Below are 15,880 nucleotides of genomic sequence, written 5' to 3' on the forward strand. Positions count from 1 at the left end.
AATATTAAACAGAACCTCACTGTTTTAATTTACATTTTCTTTTCATTATTTAGGTTTAATATCTCTCCATATATGTTTGCTTTTTGTATTAATCCTTAAAAAATGTCTTGTTTTCTGTCCTTATCTATTGGAATGTTTGTCTTTTTATTATTTTTAACAGATAAAGCTATTCAAACTTCACTGTGAAGTTACCAATACTTTGTCATTTGTACTGAAAATATTTTCCCCATTTAATTTTGGTTCTGATGCCTTATGAAATCAAGAAGTTTTAAAATTTTAGGCAGTCAGCTCTATTCATATTTTCTGTTAAGGTTTCTTTCTTTACAAATGGGCTTAGAAATGCTTTTCCCACTCTGCCCTGAAAACAAATAAATACTGAAATTTATTTTTCTAGCTCCTTTGTAGTTTATCAATTATATTTAACTCTTTATTACATTGGAATTTATTTTGATGTATGAGGGAAGGTAGAAGCCTAAATTTATTTTTCTGTAAATAGTTATTAATAAATTATCAGCCAGAATTTTAAAATATAATTTCTTCTATTTATCCCCTATTGACTACTTTACTTTTGTATTTCACTATGTTTATGCTTTTGGCCTTTATAAAGTGCCTCAAATCCTTTCTGGAAGTAGGAAGGGAATAAAAAAAATATAATTAATAAATAAACTTTCCCCTGGAATTAGTTGTACTACGTTGCTGCAAATCATTCCAAACCCCTATGTTGCATCCACATTTTTTCTTTCTTTAGCAAGATTAACCCTTAACCTGGGTCACACCTATGGAAGAAACAATTAAACTGAAGAGAATTGAAATTAGAAGACCTTTCTCTCTTGGAATAAGGGCTGTGTCTTCCATCTGGCCATGGAGAAGATCATCAGAGATAAAATTATACCCCCTCCCCTTTCCTTAGCCATGGCCAGTTTTCTCTATATCTGATTCTTTGAAACCCAAACCAGAGAATATGAGAGAGCAGGGTAGAAACAACTTCCCTTGTCCTAAGCCTGCTTAGGAAATGAAAGTGGCAGCTGTCTGTCTTAAACCCCATAAAGCCATGAAGTTTCACAAAATTAACAATCATTAATTGTCATGAGGACAGTGTACGAGGCCAGCCTAAACTGAGTCCTTGCTGAAAGGGTGGCCAGGTTTGTACGTGCGACCCAGCCTCCTTGGCCACAGTTGGTGATCAGAGGCGAACATCTGGTCCATGCCTGGTCAGTCTTTCCCAGGACTTTGGAATTGTAACAGAAGAGCTGGAGCTAAGAAGTCACATCCATCTGGGCTGGGCTAGCTCACTGCTTTTACAAGATGCCTGTTGAAGTGAAACAAGCCAGTTCCCACAGCAAAGAAGAATGAATTAGCCACGAAAGAAGGTCAAATGATAAACCTTGGGTTTCTATGGAAAGAGTAAGTAATCTGGGCTTCTCGCTTTCTGATTCCTGGGTCCAGTCCCTCAAGGTGTACTTATACCTAAATTCTTCTAAATATCCACCCATCCAGCCAGTGAATCCCGTTTCTCTTGAGCAAACTTGAGTGGGTTTCTGTTCTTAACAAATGATGATCCCTGATTGAGACAACCCTATACCCAGATAATGTTTCCCAGTTTACCAGGGATCGACACTGACATTCTCTTTTCACCACCTCCTTTTGAGCTAGGTAGGTCGGGATTACCACTACCTTTGTTTTTATAAATGGAGAAAACCGTGATCTAGAAAGTCTTTAGTCACTAGCCCAAAGACACACAACAGAATAAGACAGAGCCAAGACTGATTCCCAAGGCGACAAGCATTCTATTACAAGATACTGCTTTCTAGTCATCTAGGGGGACACTGACTACTTCCATTAAATGCCTTCATTTACTTGGCATTCTTCCAGTGTCAACACCGAGCCTGTCTGGTCTGGTTCAGCCAGGTCCCATGCTCTGGCTCAAGACAATCTAGCAATTCTTGTGTCTAAAGTTTAGTTGACATTGGGGGAGCTTGAAGGCCTAACATCCTTCTGCTTTCTTTGCCCTGAAAAGCATTTCTTCATATCAGTTACATTCCAGAAAACACTCACTCATTAAATATACTTTATGGGCTTTGCCTAGGTGACATGTTGGGAGGAACACAAAAGAAGAATACAAGCCATCAGTTACCTAGTGAGCTTGTTAACTTATTGGAGATGTAGCACCTGCGTGCATGGAATACATTGAAACAGTGGGTTATTACTGGTATTTGTCGACTTACAGTAGGACTCAGCAGTGAAGGAAATGAAATCGTTGTCCAAGAGTTAAATTAAAAACTGATTAAGTGGAATTAATAAGGAAAGACTAAACCTAACAAGGGAAGACTGGATCCTAGATCATGAAGACTTGGCGTAGTCAGGAGTGGGTAGCCAGCCTGGGAGGCATAGAAAAGAAGAAGAAAGAGAAGGAGGAGAGGGATTGGGAGGAGAAGGGGAAGAAAGGGGCGAGGGGAGGCTCAGAGGGAAGGGAGGGAGGGTAAGACACAGCAGAGAACAACCAGCAACCATCCAAGACCCCTGAAGATAGGGATCTCCTTTTCTCCCTAAAGCTGTGAGAATACATAAACCATTCTCATGGGCAACTTAGGGACAGAAGCCAAAACAAGGAGATCATCTAACGAGCTGAGTATTCTCTAAGACGGACAGACCATTACCTACAAGATGATTTACGTAATAGGACTGGACCAAGCTTTGACTTGGGTTAGATATTTAATTTCCCCCCAGATAACCAGCGAGGAGGGACTCAGGAGAAATACGACTTTTATACAAGCAAATTTGAACATTTTATCTTCACATCCATGTCGTGGTTTGAGTTAAATTTCACGATCCTCTCATATAACAAATGCCAAAGTTTCTAGCATAAAAATAAATTATTGTAGGCGACCACTATATGCTAGAGAAAGCAAATGATGCCTGGTGGAAAAGTGCCAATTCAAATGAGATTTAAAGAATGGTGCCATGTGAACAGGACAAGATCTGAGAAACAACGTAAGCAAAAGAGAAACAGCAGAAATAAATTCAGTATCTGTGAGGCACAGCCTTATCCAGCAAGAGTGAAAGTTGTGAGTTGAGTAAGAGATGAATCTCACCAAATTCTGGAGGTCCTTGAACGCAAGGGAGGGGAATTAAAACCATTAAGAATCCACAGAGGGGAGTGACATGGAAAGGGGGTAGCATGGGTGGCATTTTGCTAGCAGGGTGGACCGGAGCTCTGGACACAACTCCGAGAGGAAGTGGCTCTTGCCCAGAGCAGGAGCAATGGAAGGAAAAGAACGCCTCTAAGAGAAAACTGTCAGAAATTAGCCATGCCTAGGACCCAGCGTATAAAGGATATTCAAGACTCACATCAAATGTCACCTCTTCTGGAAAGTTGTCAGGGAGCCCAAGGGCCCCACTGTGCAGAATCAGCCACGCCTCCCTCTGTGCTCACATAAAAATGTCTTAATGCTACAAAAGCACTCTTACCAAATTATGATATACTTATTTTTTTTAAAATCTTTTCCTTCTAATCTCTTCCAGCTTTACCTTCAGTCTCATGAACCCTGGTGTAAAAACATGCGCAGTCAGCGAGTTCAGGTAGTAGGCCTCCTTGCTGACACACACGACTGCCCTTGGAACTTCCCCACTGGCTCTCTGCACCCCTGATAAGGATAATTCTTTCCTGAATGGCTGTCAGAGTCCATGCTGAGAGCTGTCTGAAGAAGACAGTTACCTGGGGCCCCAGCACTGCACACAGGCATGTTCTGTGCCCTCAGCTCACAGGCCCTTCATCCCAAAGCCCCATCTTCCCGAGCAGAATGAACCCAAGGAGAGCCGCTGAACTGAAGCCTGGTTTCCACGGGAGAGCAACGTGGTCCTCATCTCCTGGTCATGTCTCCCACTCTGCACGTGCCACCAGGAGTGGAATTTCTTTGTGTACAAGCTCTGAACGCATACCTCTAACACATCTAGACTTCATAACAGAAGAACACTAAATCTTTCCTTAAGTGCCTGGAACCAACTTTTCTGCTGAAGTGGGCAGAGGTCAGAAATGCAGCTGTCAGGGTCCTTAAGCCAGATCCTCCCCTGTGCTGGGGATCCCCCCCCCCCATCCCACCCAGGGACTGCTGGAGTGAAAGGCCCAGGGCCACGGAGGGCTTCACTTCTGGGTCTTCCCCTCAGCTGCCTCTGCCTTCAGCTCCTTCCCTGCCCTTCCCTGCCCTTTGTCCCTGGACAACTGTGAATGTTCAGAAGGTCCTCCCTACCGTTCCTGGTGCTGGAGTTTCTATGAAGAATCTGAAAGTACAATGTTCCTCCAATTACCTCCACGACCCATGTGCTTCCAAGTTGTTAAAAGCAACTTTGTTTCAGTTGCTGCTGTCTGTGGTGTCATTTCATTATCTGACAAAGCATGAGACTTCGTCACACTTCTTTCCAAGAGGCATTGTATAGTGGAGTGGTCAAGACACACACGTCCAGGGAGCCCGGAACCTGGCTTCCTGGGGTTAAATTCTGCTCTGTGACCCTCTACGGGTTACCTAAGTTTCCTTCTCTGTAAAGGTGGAGATAAAAATAACACCTACTTCATAGGGATATTATGAGAATTAAATTGGCTTATTCATGAAAAGGCACTCAGAACAATGCCTAGCATTTAGGAATTTACTTATTAAGTGTGAACTATTATTGTTGTTGCTGTTGCTGTTGCTGTTGTTGTTGTTGTTATTATTATTATTATTATTTTATTGAAGTATAGTCAAGGTGCACGTCAAAAGAATGATTCCAATGAGCCCAGACTCTTGCATCTTCCCATACACAGAAAAGCTTCCTGAACGTCAGATAGCTGGTTTTCTTTAATTAACAGTGATCTTTGGATGTTCCATCTGGTCTTTGTTGCAAAAACTCCTGTATGTCCTGGCTCCTCCTGTACCTCTTCGGAGCAGTCCCTCAGAGCGATCTGAGAGGCCGTCTTATGGGCTTGAAGTCCTCAGAAAGTCCGCAGAATAAAACACAACTCTCAACTTTTAGCTTGTGTACTTCTTCAGTCGACATCCACTTGAGGCACTCAACACCCTTGCAACGTTTCTAAGGTGCATTCCCAGGAACACACCCGCCTAATCACTCCTGCGCAGAAACAGACTTCTTACAGATCATCCACATGGCCGCTGAGGCTGCACCCACCCACATCTGGTCTGCAGCGGGGCTGGAGTATCGCAGCTGCAAATACTTGGCACACCGGGATGGAGGGGTGCCCTGAACACCACAGATGTGGAAGACCTGCCACAACGCTCCCTTATTTCCCTATAAGGAATTTTGTTGGAAACTCTGAGTTTGCAATGGCAAGCATAGAGATTAATGTCATAGTCTTATGAAACCTCTCTAAGGACTCTCTTAGAACTCCAACTCTGAGAAATAGAAATGGGCAACCTTTACACCCTGTCCTCCCTGCTAGCTCCTACCTCCTAAGCATCCATTTCTCAGCAGCTTAGCAGTGGCCAAGGTTTCTGCAGAATCCTCTGAGGGGCCATCAGTTAGAGACCACGACGACTCCTGAGACACAGAGCCTCAGGGGCATCAGATCTTCACCCAAGTACACCGAAGCCCTAACCGCTGCAACTTAGATGCACCACTTTTAGTAGATTACGTTTTATCTCCACACTATATGACACAACACTCCTAGACCCTTATAACGTTTGTGTTGAAAAGAGATGCCTTTTGGAATTAGCCAGAGTAGAGTGACACACAGATAAACCCTAGAATGAAATCCTAGAATGTAATATCTTGATCTGGGCACTTGAAATGAATTCCTCTCTATAGCTTCACAGAGTATTGAATAGCATACTGGATAGCACACTGTTGTGAAATTTGTTCTGGAGTAACGGCAAGGAAGTTGCCAGGCCAGTGTGCCTGAGAAGACGAGCTGTCCCATTGTGTTAATCAGAATAATGCGCCCTCCCCAAAGACGTTCACAACCTAATCCCTAGATCCTGTGAATATGTCACCTTACATGGCAAGAGGGACTTTGCACAAGGCGTCCTTTGACTAAGGTTAAGGATGCTGAGACGGGGAGATTATCCTGGACGATCCAGGTGGGTGAACCTCATTCAGCTCTGATCACAGGCAGATGTGACTACAGAAAAATGGTCAGAGCGATACAATGTTGCTGGCTTTGAAGATGGAAAACGGGGCCACAAGCCAAGGAATGCAGGAAGCCTCTGGAAGCTGGAAAAGACAAGGAACAGATTCTCCCTAGAGCCTCCAGGAGGAATGCAGTCCAGCCGACACCTTAATTTTAGCCCACTGAGACCTGTATCAGACTTCTGACCTCCAAAACTGTAAGATAATGTGTTGCTTTAAGCCAAGTGTGTGGTAATTTTTTACAGCAATTAAAAACTAAAGTGGACCCAGGCAAAAAGTAGTTGATGTAAAAGCCTTGTGCATAAAACCCTCTGGCTGCTAATGCGCTCACGTGCTAGCTGGAGAAGGCAGGCCAGACTGTGTGCCTGAATGTCCGCCTTCGTCTGTGCTCACGTCAGTCTCTCTTCCTCCTTCATCCCCACCTGGACTTCCAGCTCATTTAACTGAGCACCAAGCACACGTGTGTCTTTTGAGACCCCAAGTCCATCCTGTTTGTCATAGGACATGTGAAATCGATTTGCTTTGTCTCCCAAAATTCCTCCTAGGATGTAGTGGACGTAAATCCAGCTACTCCAGGGCTGGGTGGTACTGGGGTCTAAGTGCCCAGTAAACAAGCACTCATTTTTCCCACCCAAGTTTGAAAGATCAAGGTAAACATCCCTGCTTTGTCATTGATAAAAAATAGGCTGAAAACACGACTGGAGCTTGGGCTCCAGAGACAAAAGGCCTTGCTAACACTGCCTACTCTCCCCTACCCAAGTCGAGAGCCTGCGGCCACCCGCCAAGAAAAGGCTGGGTCAGGAGAACAGAAATGCTTGCCCAGGACAGAGAAGGAAGAGAGAGGGACAAAGCTCCTCAGTTAGTGAAACATTTAAAATAAACGAGTTACAGCAAATTGAGGGAAAAAATGGATTTTTAAAGAAATCTGAAATTTCACCTTGATCTCCAGAGTCTCAGAATTTCCTTTTAATTCCTGTCATTTTGATTCAGGTATATAGGACTAACAAAGGGCATCTTTTGTGTGGAATACAGGACTGGTTCCTTCTGACATTTATTTTGCACGGCACATTGGTGTACCTGAATTTTCTTTTTTGTTTGTACTGATCACTGTAGAAAAAGAGGTGTACAAACCCTTCCTTTTGTGTGATCTTCTTGTGTCACCTACAGTACTCCTTAACACATTCTGCAGGGGGCAGGACAGGTGGTTTGAAAGATCAGGAGAAGCAGCACTAGACAAGTTCAAGTCTATACTCTTCCTATGCGGCCTTTGGAAAGTCATTTCACTTCCCTCAGCCCCAGTCCCCTCACCAGAAAAAGAGAAATAACCACACCTCGTGCGCCAGCATCTCGGAGACGGATGCGAGGGTCAGATGACTCTTACTTACTGTACGTAAGTAAGAGCACTTTGAACTTCAAAGGCATTTACAGGTATGATGTATTGTTTCTATCAATTCATAATTTATTAAACACTTACCAAATTAGATCATAAATGTGAAATGGCCTAAAAAGGTAGTATAAATGGAAGGGATGAGATATACAAAAGCTGTTGTCAATTAAACAAATATTCAGATTTTCCACAAACAGTACCAAGAGGCTATTAGCTTTATGGTATATATTATAACTTAAAACATGAACACACTTGATTAGATTATATGTTTTCATTACAGAACTTACATGATTGCTGCATGTCTTGTATCGAATATTCTGCCCTTCACAATTCCTGAGGGAGAAAAGAAAATAATGATTTCCTGGAAGTTACAAGCAGCAAAAAAAAAAAAAAAAAAAAATTAATAAATAAAAATCAGGCACTGGTTACCTCAAAGATTCAAAGTTTAAATGAAAAGAAATAACTTACAAGGACTGAAGGCCAAAAAGTCTCATGAAAGTGTCAATTTAAATAGAGAATGAATTCTTTAATTGAAGTAATGTAATAATATTATTTAAGCACAGTTTTTACCCCAGGGTCCATACATAACCACTGAAATTAATGTAGTGTGTGTGCCTGTATATATGTGTGTGTGTGTGAAGTGTCCATATGCATTTTTTTCCTATGCAAAAGAAGGGAAAGCTATGGACAGAAACATCTGTGTAGAACGTCCCTGTCAGGGAATTTCTCTTCCTCACTTACTGAGGTCACCCAAGTTCGCTGGGCCCTCCATGACTTTCCTCTCTGACCAATACAATTGTCTCTGTCAGAAATTTGCTTGACGCAATGCTTATGTTTTATTGCAGCCACTGGCCTTAATAAATGGATGCCACAAAAATAGTGTTGGGGTGTTATTCTTTCTTGGGGGGGAAGCATTTTGAAGATTTACAATCTTTTAGTTTTAGATGTACAGCAAAGCGACTTAGTCTTATATGTGCCCTTTTTCAGATTCTTGTCCATTGTAGGTTATTACAAGATATTACAAGATACTGAATATAGTTCCCTGTGCTATACAGTAGTTTCTTGTTGTTTATCTATTTTATATATAGTGGTATGTATCTATTAATCCCAAACTCCTAATTTATCTCTCTCCTTGCTTACCCTTTTGGTAATCATAAGTTTGTTTTCTGTGTCTGTAAGTCTATTTCTGTTCTGCAAATTTGTATGATATTTTAGATTCCACATAGAAGTGATATCATATGATATTTGTCTTTGTCTGACTGACTTCACTTAGTATGACAATCTCTAGGTCCATCCACGTTGCTACAAATGGCAATATTTCATTCTTTTTTATGGCTGAGTAGTATTCCATTGTGTATGTATGTATGTGTATATATATATATATATATACCACATCTTCTTTACCCAGTCATTTGTAGATGGACATTTAAGTTGCGTCCATGTCTTGGCTATTATAAATAGTGCTGCTATAAATACTGGGGTGCATGTATCTTTTTGAATTAGAGTTTTCATCTTTTCCACATGTATGCCCAGGAGTGGGATTGCTGGATCATATGGTAACTCTATTTTTAATTGGGTGGTTTTCTTAGGATACCAATACAGATAGAGTCTGAAGCCATATACTCATATAAATATAGGCTTGAGAATCCTCCAAGGATGACTGCCACGTACGCTGTCCTCCCCTCTAGCCACTTGCTCTGGGACCTCACCACTCATTTTCCAGGCAAACTTTCCTTTTGGGTATTTGGAATTCCATCTAGTGTGTTGTTTCCTCAGTGCAGTGCTTGGTGCTCTACAGTTTACATTAACTCCTTAAAGATAACTTTTCTATAAATGGTACCTTTCCCAATTTTTCCATGGAGTTTATATGTTTCTACCCTTTGGGTTTTTCTGGTCAATTCAATGGCAAATCTGGAGTAAGAAAAGCTAAGCACAGGCTTAACTCACCATCTTGAGTTAAGTCAATCATGACTATTTTATTAATTTTAAAATAGTTAGTCCTGGAAGAACAGAACTTTTAAAAAGTGGATCTGAGGAGGTCATTTTTTGCTGGTGTGATTTGAATATAAGCTTAAATGAAACCACTGAACAAGTTTATTTCAGCCATACATAACTCATTGTACATACTTTCTGATGATTCTGTTTTATTAATTACAAAAAGAGTAAGTGAAAACTAACAATGCACCCAGGAAGTATAAAGGAGGGAAATCAATCATTTATAATCCTATCATTGAGACCTTTACCTTTAATATTTTGGCATTTAATCTTCCAGTATTTCTGCCATGACATTTACAGATGTGAAATCATGCTGCCATTCAACTTTGTATTCGTTTTAATCTAATATTATAACCATGTTTCCATTTTATTAATAATTTCTTTGAAAAATTGTTTAGTGACTACATAATAGTCCATCACACAGACATTGCTTTTCTTATAGTTTTGAATTTATTTTTTTTTACTTGTGGTAAAATACATGTAATATAAAATTTACCATTCTAATCACTTTTAAGTATACCATTCAGTATTGTAAGTATATTCACATTGTTGTATAGACGTTACCTTTTGTGGTTCTCTATGCTGCCTCTTCTTTTCCCCTACTTTTAAAATTTACATAAAGTAAAATTCACTTTGCAGGGGTCTACGATTTCATGAGTTTTGACAAACCCATACAGCTGTGTAAGCACTACCCCAATCAGTATGTGGAACAGCTTCATCACCCATAAAAGCCCTCACCCTGCCCACTTGTAGCCCAACTTCCCCGCACCCTCAGCCCCGAGCAACTACTGATTTTTTTTTCCTGCCCCAGTAATTTTGCCTTTTCCAGAATGTTATATAAATGGAATTATACAATTTGTAGTTTTTTGGGACTGACTCCTTTCACTTAACATAATACATACAAAATCCACCCATATTGCTGCATGTATCTGCACTTTGCTCCTTTTTAATTACTGAGTAGTATTCCATTATGTGTATGTACAACAGTTTATTTATCCATTCACCAACTGGGTATTTGGGTGATGTCCTGTTTTTAGCAATTATGAACAAAAATGCTGTAAACATTCACATATAGGTCTTGTGAAAACATAAATCTTCATTTCTCTTGGGTAAACACTGAGAGGTGGGATTACTGAGTCTGCTTATTTTATATACTATAATAATGCTTTGCTGAACAACTTTATGCTCTCACTTTAGTTCACATTTAGAATATATGTCAAGAAGTGGCTGAAAAATGCCAGTCCAGTCCTTTGGTCATGTGACTTTTTCATTTATGAGGCTTTAACTCTTGGTTGGCTAAGTATTATTTGACTGGTTGTTTTTTCAAGAAGGATAAATGTCTGGCATATTACTGAACTTTACTTTTCACATAGAAAAGGCAATGCAGCAAGATGTATTACCTTTTTCATGACCGTTTTTCCTCTCAAAACTGTAGATATCCTTCATTGACCTTTGACATTTAGATTTGCAGAGAAGTCTGATTTTTATTCTTTTGTCTGTGTGTTTTATTTTTCTGCCTGGAAGCTTATAGTGTTGTTTTGTTTTGTTAGTATTTGAAGTAAACATTGTAGTCAGGATGTATCTAGTTGTGTGTTTAATCAGTTTGGGCTGAAAATGGTGGGTCCCTTGGCTTTGATTGGAAGACTCGAGGTCTTTATTGGCAGTGCTGTATGTTATTCTCAGATTATAATTTTGATGACTGCCTTTGTTCTAAGAACACTTGTCATTCTTAAGTTAGAGGTCCTTTTCTCTGCTCTTATTATTTCCTTTCTGATCTATGATTTTCTCTAATATACATCTCATTGACTTGACCTTCTCTTATACTTCTAAGAAATCTATAGCCAGCCCTCCACATGACTGATTTTCTTTTTCCGTAGTGACCATTTTGTAGTTTATTATCTGATACACTTTTGATTCTGCTTGTTCTTTTTTTGCAACCCTTCTCAAACTCACCCTCCGCCACCTACATCTCATACCATACTTCCTGTTCCATTTGCAGGATATACCCCAGTCTCTTCACATCTTCGTGTTTTCTGGGAGGTGAAACCCCTAACAGGATTTAGAGGGCATATGGGAGAAAGACATTTTGGGGTGAAAAGAACAGCATTACAGCTGGCTCCAAAAGCACTGTCTAAATAATAGTTAAATTTCTGAACTGGAGACAGATGAGGTGTCCAATTAGTTGCCCCTTTTTCATATAGTTCTCCTGACTTTTAGTTTAGAGCCTCTTCCTAGATTATCACAGTAGGCTGACCCAGTTTTAGTATTTTGTAACACTGTGTATTTCCATCTTTGTGACTCATCATAGTTACAGTACTTTGAAATTTATTAAACTCTCAACAGGGCTACATTAAATTTTAGACATTCCAGAAGCACCAAACTGGGAGTCTCACAGGCAAAATTTATTAGGGTGGAGAAGTCTCTCTCTTGGTCAAAGGGATGTGACTCCATTCTCTTGGGAACAACAGCTATGCCAGTGGACAAGGTCATTGACTTACATGGCTTATTTCATTGTGCTTATTATGTGTGGATGAAGGAAGAAAATAAATTACAGAAAAAGTGAAAGGGTAATTTAAAGTACTCTGCTTACTTTGGAAAAGCCCCAGTTGAGGAAAGCAGCTAACATATTAGGGAAGTGATAACCAAAATCTTTTTGTATCATGCTGACTTACAACCCTAAAAGGCTTTCAGTTCTAATTTCAAGGGGGCAGGCAGATTACAAAGACATGGTTTAAGAGAGTATTTGAATTGATCTAAATACTGGAATACAAAAACTGTTGAAACTTATAAGAATGACATTTTCTTTAAAAGTGTGTGAGAACTTCAGAAATAATTTTTCAGATGCATTTTTAGTAATTGTTTAACTTTGGTTGTTCAAATGAAAAACAAAACTAACTTTGCAAAATTTAACACTAAAGGGAAAGAATATATTTGCCAATGGCAGCTGGTAGCTGTGTCTCAGGTCTGCTGTGTATGCTATTTGGTCGTGGTCTATACCCCACCTCCTATGTTAGCTGCGAGGCATGAACTTGCATTGTGAGTGTTGTGCCTGAAAATCTGAACCTAAAACATAAGTACATCTTCACTACAAATCCCACTACAACTGCAGCAAAGTGACAGGGAAAGGGAGCATTTTATTTCATGAATTCTCAAAATATAAAGTACCATCTGGGACTCGTTCCTTCTCCAACTACTCTTTGTGGTGCACCAGGATGTGGATACAAAGATGCAGGATGATTATCTCCCAATTCTCTTAACAAGTCGGTAGTAAGGTTTTTGTAACCCGACCACCTGGTGGACATTTTTAATGTTCTGCTGCACTCGTCCAACCTAACACACACTGAACCCACTGACTGGCCTCCACTGATGTGGCAGGCTTTGGTTACGATTTAGTATGAAAATGAATGACCACTTTATGGAATAGGCATAAAATGAAATGCAAGTTATTTTAAAGTTAAGGACACTGGAGTCCTAATTCCCCAGGCAGGAACCTGCCAGCTTATTCTGGAAATAATTCCTTTGGCTCAAAGCATCTGAGCTGCAGGAATATTACTTCCAAGTTTTTAATTTCATTCTAATTATTATTTGTAAGAGCTAATGGTTATCAAGAGTATATGAAAATTCAAGAACATCATTTCACAATTATGTATTTTCTAATTTTCTATCCATTACAACATTCATAACACCCTGAAACTAAAGATTTCTGAAGTCATAAATTTATGAATATATAAAAAACATATGTTGATTCCACAAGAGGCTACATTAAAAACATTAACAAAATTTCCCTGGAGTTTATAGCACTATAATTTATTACATTCATTTGCTGATATATTGACTCAAATACTAGTGTCTTAAAAACTGAGAAGCATGTTTTGAAGAAAAAAAATATCATTTTTAAAAAAAATAGTAGTTAACTTAAACCTGTCTTCCCCATGGTTGGCACTTGACTAGAATATCAAATTGCAAATTTCTGCAGGAGAAAGAGACATTCTGGCTGGCGTATGGTGTGCACTGCAAAAGAACTGACTGTGTATTTAAATGTAATCAAATTCTGAAATAACTTTGTCCAAAGGAATAAATGAGCAAAATAGCCACACTCACTCCCTTTCCTAAATCATGAATTTAAAGGAGCACACTGATCAACAGACAAGTGCTTTCTAAGGCCCTAGGATAGCTTTTTGTTTATTTTTTTTATGTAACCACCTCCATATTCCTCTTCCAAGAAATATCGACCACAAGAGCTCAATATTTATGAAGATTTAATGAGTCTCTAAGGCTGTTCAAGGGTAAAGAGACCTGATAAGCTTTCCAAGGGAAGTAGGTTTCCTTCTTAAGAATCTCAGAGTACTTCCAAGATTACAGTGAAACTTCCCAACATGGGAGTGAGTACATAAGGTTTGGGGCTGCCTAAAAGGTAGAGAGCAGGAACGAGAGAATTATTAACGACCCTGCCGCCCCTCCTTTGAATTAATCTAATTTAATTTTTATGCAGAGAAATAATGTTACTGGCCCTGTTTCGTATCGGAGTCACGGAAAGAGTGGGTGCACCGCAGACCTGGCCTCAGGCCAGGAACCAAGCCAGAGGAAGAACATATATCACCTCACCATACACTTGTCTTATTGTTAATACCTCAGAATATACTGTTCTTTCATTTGATTTTTTTTCTTATATTTGGTTTAGGATTTCCCCTAGCTTTGGATATATATTCAAATTAGATGAGCTCAGGGAGCAAGTAAAAAATTGGAGATTCTCAGTCCTGAAAGCAAACTTTAAAATACAGATTAAGATTTGTATGTAAATAGACTATAAAGAACACTACATAAGTCCTAAAACATGAAAAGAGTTACACAAGCAGTATTCCAGGAATGGTAATTGGAAATATAGTAGCAATATTTAGAACAGAACTGTTTTTGAGTCCCCACAATTAGTTTATTATGAAACGTTTTAAGTCCAAAAAAAATAGTAAGGAGAATGATGCAAACTCATGTACATGCCAGTAAGCTCCATCATTTCTTAAAAGTTTTCTTCGGATTTATTTTTAAGAAATGTATCATTACAAATATGGAGAAGCTCCTGCCAAACTCCTCATTTCTATTCCCCTGCCTCCCTCCCCTTCGTTAGAGGTGACTAAGTTAAAAGGATCATAGTTTGTATATTCTTCCAGGGATTGATTTATTTTTTTGTCCCAACACTGCTTTTGAGAGTATCCATGTTGACAGATGCAACTCTAATTCATTCATTTTTATGGCTCTAGAGTAATCTAATTTATAAATATACCCCAATTTATGTATCAATTATTTTTATTTTTTATTGATCAATTTTCCTGAAAGTCTGTAAAGATTTAGGTTGGTTCTGCAGCAAGCAATCTTATATTATCACTTAAGGCACATCTGCACACATTTCTCCGAGATACATACTCCAGTGGAACTGTTCTGTTGTGGGTACTTACAGCTTCACTATTACCAGATAATGACGAAGTGCTCTGTAAAGTGAGAATACCAATTTCCACCCCCATCAGTAGTGCAGAAAAGTTCTTCTTTTATACACACCTAGGTCAATGTTAGCATTTTTATACTTTAAAAAGTTTCCCAGTCTGAAGAATATGAAGCATCTCACTTTGTGTTCTTTTGCACTTTGTTGTTGGTGAGGTGAATATTTTCATTTCTTTTAGACTATGAAGTTTCCCCTTCTGTCAATTTCTTACTCACCTCCTTTGCCCATTCTTCTACCAGTGTGCTTTGCTTTTGTTTTATTGTAGAAGTTATTTAAATAGTTCAGACACTAATCCCTTATTGGTTATATTCATTATCAAGAATTTCTCCCACTCTATGCTTTTCTTTCGATTTACAGTATATATTTTTGTGCTATGGAAAGTGTTTGTTTAGCCTGCTCGAATTTATATTTGTAATTTAAGTCCTCTGTGTCTTAGTTAAGGAATCATTCACTACCCAGAGATCATATAGATATTCTCCTATATATCCTTCTAAATGTTTTCAAGATTTGCTTTTCATTAGTGGACTTTAATCCATCTGGAATTTATTCTTTATACGGCTTGACATTTGCTAATGCTTTTCCTTTGGATATTAATAATCATATTTGAATCCTATGTATTAAATATTCATCCTTTCTCCATAATTTTTTAATTGAGGCGAGATTGACATGTAACATTATATTAGCTTCAGGTGTAATTCCACAAATTTTTAATGCCATTTTGAAAATATATCAAAATCCCGTCTATGCATGTTTCTCTTTCTGGGCTCTCGATTCTGCTACATTGGCCTATTGGTGCCCATGCTACTACTATAGTTAAATTTCTTTTTAATGTTAGTGTCTGGGCAAGTCTTCTATTTCCTTCTCCTTCAAAATTGTTTCCATTATCT

The 15,880-nt window shown here is 39.1% G+C and overlaps 1 protein-coding gene across 6 annotated transcripts in view; it reads right to left on the bottom strand.

The window, feature by feature from the left end:
- ADAMTSL3 (ADAMTS like 3) overlaps positions 1 to 15,880 on the bottom strand; it is a 262,131-nt gene that overhangs the window by 154,830 nt on the left and 91,421 nt on the right. For all 6 annotated transcript variants that reach the window (XM_032469126.1, XM_032469125.1, XM_032469127.1 and 3 more), the window contains exon 5: positions 7,792 to 7,837. In XM_032469126.1, the coding sequence (XP_032325017.1) occupies positions 7,792 to 7,837 (46 nt within the window). The remainder of the gene's footprint in view (positions 1 to 7,791; positions 7,838 to 15,880) is intronic.

This window comes from Camelus ferus, chromosome 27, assembly GCF_009834535.1.
Source record: "Camelus ferus isolate YT-003-E chromosome 27, BCGSAC_Cfer_1.0, whole genome shotgun sequence".
NCBI classification, from domain to species: Eukaryota; Metazoa; Chordata; class Mammalia; order Artiodactyla; family Camelidae; genus Camelus; species Camelus ferus.